Source organism: Kryptolebias marmoratus, linkage group LG18 (assembly GCF_001649575.2).
Source record: "Kryptolebias marmoratus isolate JLee-2015 linkage group LG18, ASM164957v2, whole genome shotgun sequence".
Lineage (NCBI taxonomy): Eukaryota > Metazoa > Chordata > Actinopteri > Cyprinodontiformes > Rivulidae > Kryptolebias > Kryptolebias marmoratus.
In genome coordinates this window covers 15,823,115-15,829,386 of record NC_051447.1, presented here as the reverse complement: position 1 = coordinate 15,829,386, position 6,272 = coordinate 15,823,115, and the positions used below count along the sequence as shown (strand labels likewise).

Here is a 6,272-nt window from a genome sequence, read left to right as displayed (position 1 = left end):
TAAAAAATACACATACTATAGTAAGGCGTCCAAAAATCCTAAAAAATACACATACTATAGTAAGGCGTCCAAAATCCTAAAAAATACACATACTATAGTAAGGCGTCAAAAAACTCACATTCACAGTCCAAGTCACCTAAAACGACCTGAAACAAGCGTTATTGAGACTTCCTGCCTGATTAGTTTAGCTGAACTCACCTCTGGCTGGCATGAACTCGAGCCTGGAGCAGATTGATCTGTGAAGGGGACAAAAACAAACCTGATGAGTCTGACAGGGACAGTACCATGTACTATGTCCTCACGAGTGTCCAAAGCACGCCTCGTTTAGCTGAAGCAACAGGAGAGTCTACAAAATCACTGAAATTAAACTTCTGTCATCAGATGTTATCACGAGCTGTCAAACTGTCCCCACAGCTGAGGAACGAGATGCTGTTCACGTCTATTTATAGTCGCCAAAATGAGAAAGAAAGCCTGACAGCATGTGCTTTGGAAAAGATATTAACAAATATTGTAAGTTTTTCTGAAAACTTAACACATCAGGATATAGCAAAAATGTCCAACTCTTTTAAAAACGAAGCTTTTGTTTCACTGCAGCCACACTGAATAAGAAGCCAGCAGCTGATTGGCTTATCTGTAGAGCAGGAGCTGAGAAAAAACAATTTCCTGGTTCGGTCTCAAGGTAATAAAAGCCGCCTTCAGATATCTTAAATGCGGTTCACAACTTGGGGAACATATTACCAGCCAATCACAGATTTATTGGCTTTTTAAAATCCTAATAAGTGTCAATATAATTGCAACAACAGCAGTGAAGAAAAAAAGATAAACGGGAAATTTAAGTAGTGAAAAAGCAAAAATTCTCCTGAAGAAAACCAATCGTTTCCCAACAGCTCCTCACATCTTCTGCAGGTCATTGATCCGACTCGGGCGTGTATCGATCTGAAATCGAGCGACCTTCACTTCAGGAGAGCCTCTCCGTACACCTGCTGCGAGCGCTCACTGACATTTCAGCCAACGATCTTCACCGATTCGCGGACGCAAATCAGTTTAATTGTCGTATCTGTAACTAACCTGAAGCTCATTAGGAAAACGACGAAACGCCGTGGCTCGAACGAGTGTCCAATCCCATTCGGCATCCGCGCCGTTTTATCTCGCAACTTGGAATTTTGATTTTCACTCGATGAAATCGGACTAAACAGGGGCTGCTGTGAAGATCGCATCTTTACCAACTAAATATGGAGCTTCTGGACGTCCCGGCTGGGGCAATGTTGACACAGTGGGGGAAGATTAGATTAGACCACTTTTTAGTTTTATATATATTTGTTTGAATTTAACATCGTTAATCTGAAGTATTTGGTGTAATCAAACTGAAAATCCCATTAAATTCCAGGTTTTAAAGCAACAAAACAGAACACTAAGGGGGGGTGATTACTTTTGCACCTGTATTTAACATTTTCACACCGTTAAAAAAGATTAAAAATATCGTTGGATGTTTTGGGAACGTTTACTTGTTTATTCCTTAAGTGTTATTTTTATCCGGAATCTTTTCTTTCGCTCTCTTCGTCAAGTGAGCGGAGTCTCGAAGTCTGAAGGGTAAAAACTCACGTCGTACTTCTGCCTCTTCAGCGTCTCGGTGAGGTCAAACTTCTCGGCCTCCAGCGTCAGCAGCCTCTGCCAGAGCTCGTTGGCCTTCTCCCTTTAAATAAAAAAACAAACCAGGAGAACAGAAGCTGCAGACTGAAAACGTAAATCCCAAACAGATCTCGGTTCATGTCCACGGAGACGGCCCGGCGTCCTCACTTGACTTTGTCCTCGTCGAGACGGTCGACGTTGAGCGGCTTCCTCCTCTCCGCCAGGATCTTCCGTTTCTTCTCTCGCTCAGTTTGCTTCTTCGCTCCTTTCTTTCCGTCTTGCTGCGGACGAGAGTTAGTGTGAGGGGCGCAGAAAAGGCACCGCAGTCGCTCCGAGGCTCGCGCTGAAACTGACCCTCTGCTGGCCGCCGTACTGCTGAGTCATGTTCGTCAGGACCCTCTTCTTCTTGGCGTCCTCGTCCTGCTTCTTCCGAGCCTCCTCCTGCTCCTTCCTCTCCTTTTCTTCCTTTGACACAAAAGAGACAATAAGGCGTCAGAAAAGAAGAAGGGTGTCCAACCCTGGTCCTCGAGGGCCACCATCCTGCATGTTTTACTTGTTTCTCTGCTCCAACACACCTGATTTGAATCAGTGGGTGATTAACAGAACATGAAGAGGTGATTTAACCTCTGAATCAGGCGTGTTGGACCAAGGAAAGAAGTAAAACTTGCAGGATGGTGGCCCTCGAGGACCAGAATTGCCCACCTCTGGTTTAGACTTAAAGGATTCTCCTGTTTTCCAACAATAAGCCAAAAGGATTATTGTCGTTTTCCTTTTTCCCCCCAATGTGAAAGCTCTCAAAGACTCCAAAGGGATTTATTTTTCCCTACAGAAAAAAACTCCATTTTTTCTGTAATTAACGACATCAATGCATTAGTAGAGCAGACGATGGAGCCAAAATGGAGAACTTCAGGTGGAACGGGGGGGGGTCAAACTCCAGGCCTTTTATTCAGTTCCTGCTCCAACACACCTGATTCAAATCACCAAGTTCTCCAGAAGCTCATCCACAAGTCGTCCGGTTAAACCAGGCGTCTTACAGCAAGAACGCAACTAGAACATGCAGGACAGCGTCCCCCCTCTGAGGGACGGAGTTTGACAGCTGTGAGGTAGAAGGTGTCATTAAAAGTTGGGCTGGGACTGTCGGGGGCAAGCTGGAGGCACATAAAACACGAAGAAATAGAAAAATGTCATCTAAATTTTAGGCTTGTCGCGATAAACTGTAAATAAATTCATTGCACGATAAAAAAAACGAGGTCGATAAGTTTCATTTATTGGCGTTATCGTTCCTTCGTGTCTCTGTCTCTGAAGGACAAAAAGGCTCCGGCGCTCTTCACTGACCCCTCCCTTTCTGTTAGCGTCAGGGGGGTGTGGCCTATCGCGTCAGGTAGCCAGCCGAGGCGCCTCGGCTTGTAGCTCGTTAGCGTTAGCCCCCACTAGGAGTTAGCAAGCTAAAGAAACGCTGTTAGATATTTGGGACAGACATTTGAGACAGAATCCATTTTATTTTCGTTTTTGGTTTGTTTATTTTGTGTTAAGTGTTCTTTTGAAAGTAAAGTTTATTCATCTTTGAGACGATGTACTTCCCCAGTATTATGTTATTATCATTACATTAGTTTAAAACGGCCTCCAAACGATATTATCGTTTATCGCAATCATTTCTGACACAATTAATTGCCAAGTAAAATTTGTTATCGTGACGGGCCTACTGAATTTACCGTTGAGTTATGGCTGAAACCAGAACAATGAGCTGAAAGGTGGTTAAAAATACAGGAAATAAAAAGCTCCACCGGCCCGAGCCGCTGCTGAATCCTTCATGAAAAACACCTGTTTACATTTTCAAGGTTAAAGGTGTGAGACGGCTTTAAGAAACAGACTAAAATGAGGTCAAAGATGGCTTTTTTTTACTTTGTTAGTGTGACACTCACAGCCAGACGAGCCTGCCTCTCCATCTCCTGCTCGGCTCGGATCCTCTGCTGCTCCGCCCGCTCAGCTCGCCGCTTCTCCTGATCACACACACACACAGGAAGTGATTGTTTCCCGGGTGCCGCATCGCTCCGGGGAGCGACGTGCGCTCTCCGCCGAGGACTCACGATCCTGTTAACGAGAGCGATGAGCTCCTCCTCGTCCTTCTTCCTCTGGATGAAGTGGGCCTCGATCAGAGACTGCAGCTCGGTCAGATCCTTCTCCTGACGCTTCCTGTGGATGTCCTGCGGCCACAGGGACACCGTCAAGCTCCACGGACAAAACTCAACCCTGAACATATTACTGCAGCTGAGACCGTACGAGTTAAAACCACGGTTCCAATCTTCCGAAGCGGGATGATTTGGTCCTGCTTGTTCTGGTCAGAAATTAACTCTTTTTTTTTCCAAACTGAGGCGTTTCTACAAGAAGTCAAACTAACTGTTTAAAAAAAACACTTTAAGGTTTGAAAGTCGACACTAAAACAGCTGAATCTGCAGAGGAGCGATGCAGCAGAAGTACCTTTTAGGTTTTAAAACACAAATAGATGGTTTCAAATGTTGAACTATGTTTTCATTAGCAGCAGTTCCCAAACTTTGTCAGTTTTTAACCCACAAAATGAAAATCCCTGAGACTGAAAACAACAAACATTGTTAATAAACCGTCAGACCAACAGCCTTATCAATCATTAAATTTAATGATATATCTACTGATTAGAAGTATTTGTAACAACTCAGGCTAAATATGCCACAAACAATCATTTTTAAAGTTTATTTACTTGGTTTCATGACCCCATCTTTAAGAGCCACTGATCTAAAACGTCACTTCCTGGTTTTTTGTTAAATTTGGACAAAGATCATTAGATGTTGGAGGTATTTTCTGCCACTGCAGAGGAGTTTTAATCTGAACCCGGAGCACGAAGCATTTGAAAGAATTGCCTCACGACACGTCTAAAAAAAATAAATAAATAAAAAGAGCCTCCAATCACTTACATCAAAGTCAACTTTTTCTCCTTCAGGTATCTTTGGAACAGCTATCGAAGGAGCAAAAGCCCTGAAATGAAACAGGACTTGGTGAGAAAAATAAATTCACGAATTCTGAGTTGGTCAGAAGCTGAGATAAGAAAAACAAGAAAAACCTACTTTGGTTTGGGCTTGGATTCATCTGTAATAAGAAACAAACAAAGAGGACATTTAAGGGTTTAAACTTTATGTCTGTTAAATAAAATCTAATTTCGAGTTTAAGATGAGTCATATTTTGTGCCACGGCTCCGTCAGCCCGATGGTTTTATATTCCATCGGCGTGCCTTCGTCCGCAGGAAACGTTCACGAATCAACAAGCAGATTTCCATTATTACTCCTGAAGACTGCATCGCCGAGGTCTGCAATTTACTTCATGTGCTCGGATATGAAAATTCCTCAGTGTCAGGGGGTGAAATAGAAAATCTAAACTCATTCTGCTCGCCGTGTTATACAGGCGGCTTTCCAGGCAGCAAATCTTATTTTTTGGGATAAAAAAGGTAGTTTTTTTCCATTAAATTATGGTAGAAGAAAAAAATAAAAAATAAAAAAAAAGAAGCTCTTTGCACAACGAGAAACGTTTGTGACAAAACCAGAAAGATTAGAAATTCCATCTATGCTTGAACGCGTTTTCTGATCTACAGGGTCGGCCATTTATATGGATACACCTTAATAAAACGGGACTGGTTGGTGATATTAACTTCCTGTTTGTGGCACATTAGTATATGGGAGGAGGGGTGGTGATCATGGCGGCCATTTTGGATCCAACTTTTGTTTTTCCAATGGGAAGAGGGTCATGTGACACATCAAACTTATTGGGAATTTCACAAGAAAACCAACAGTGTGCTTGGTTTTAACCTAACTTTATTCTTTCATGAGTTATTTACAAGTTTCTCACCACTGATAAAATGTGTTCAAAGTGTTGGATTGTCAATGCAACCCTCTTCTCCCACTTCCACTTCCTGGAAAGTGGATTGGTCGTCGTGGGCCAGTTGAACGACCCCCCAAGGTCTCCCGATCTGACCCCCTTAGACTTTTATCTTTGGGGTCATCTGAAGGCGGTCGTCTCTGCTGTGAAGATACGAGATGTGCAGCACCTGAAACTACAGATGCTGGAAGCCTGTGCTGGCATTTCTCCTGCGGTGTTGCTATCAGTCTATGAAGAGGGCCGCATCGACAATCCAACACAACAGGCAGCACTTTAAACACATTTTAGAAGTAGTAAGAAACTTAAGAAACTCATGAAAGAATAAAATCTGTTCTTTCAAACCAACATTTAACCTCAACAAGTTTGTCTTTTATATTAAAAGTCAATAAAGACAGTAGATCTAAAGCTACTTAAAGTAACTGAAGTGACATCCACTGATCTACAGCTCCTCTGTATTGTTACTACATTTTGTTTTATTGTATTTCTGTTAAATAAAAAAAGAATACAGTCTAATAGATATGAAGATGCATTTTGTTTTTGGAGTTCTTTTGCCTAAACGATGACGGAAATTATAATTTTTCAGTTTGTAAAAGAAGTATACAGGTGCTGGTCATAAAATTAGAATATCATGAAAAAGTAGATTGATTTCAGTAATTCCATTTAAAAAGTGAAACTTGTATATTATATTCATACATTACATACAAACTCATATATTTCAAATGTTTATTTCGTTTAATTTT

The 6,272-nt window shown here is 42.0% G+C and overlaps 1 protein-coding gene across 1 annotated transcript in view; it reads right to left on the bottom strand.

The window, feature by feature from the left end:
- tnnt2e (troponin T2e, cardiac) overlaps window positions 1-6,272 on the bottom strand; it is a 17,004-nt gene that overhangs the window by 4,444 nt on the left and 6,288 nt on the right. Inside the window, exons 5-12 of the mRNA XM_017424889.3 lie at window positions 4,728-4,749; window positions 4,578-4,638; window positions 3,717-3,833; window positions 3,552-3,629; window positions 1,984-2,094; window positions 1,798-1,910; window positions 1,603-1,693; window positions 199-236 (exon numbers count right to left, since the gene is read on the bottom strand). Of these exons, the coding sequence (XP_017280378.1) occupies window positions 199-236; window positions 1,603-1,693; window positions 1,798-1,910; window positions 1,984-2,094; window positions 3,552-3,629; window positions 3,717-3,833; window positions 4,578-4,638; window positions 4,728-4,749 (631 nt within the window). The remainder of the gene's footprint in view (window positions 1-198; window positions 237-1,602; window positions 1,694-1,797; window positions 1,911-1,983; window positions 2,095-3,551; window positions 3,630-3,716; window positions 3,834-4,577; window positions 4,639-4,727; window positions 4,750-6,272) is intronic.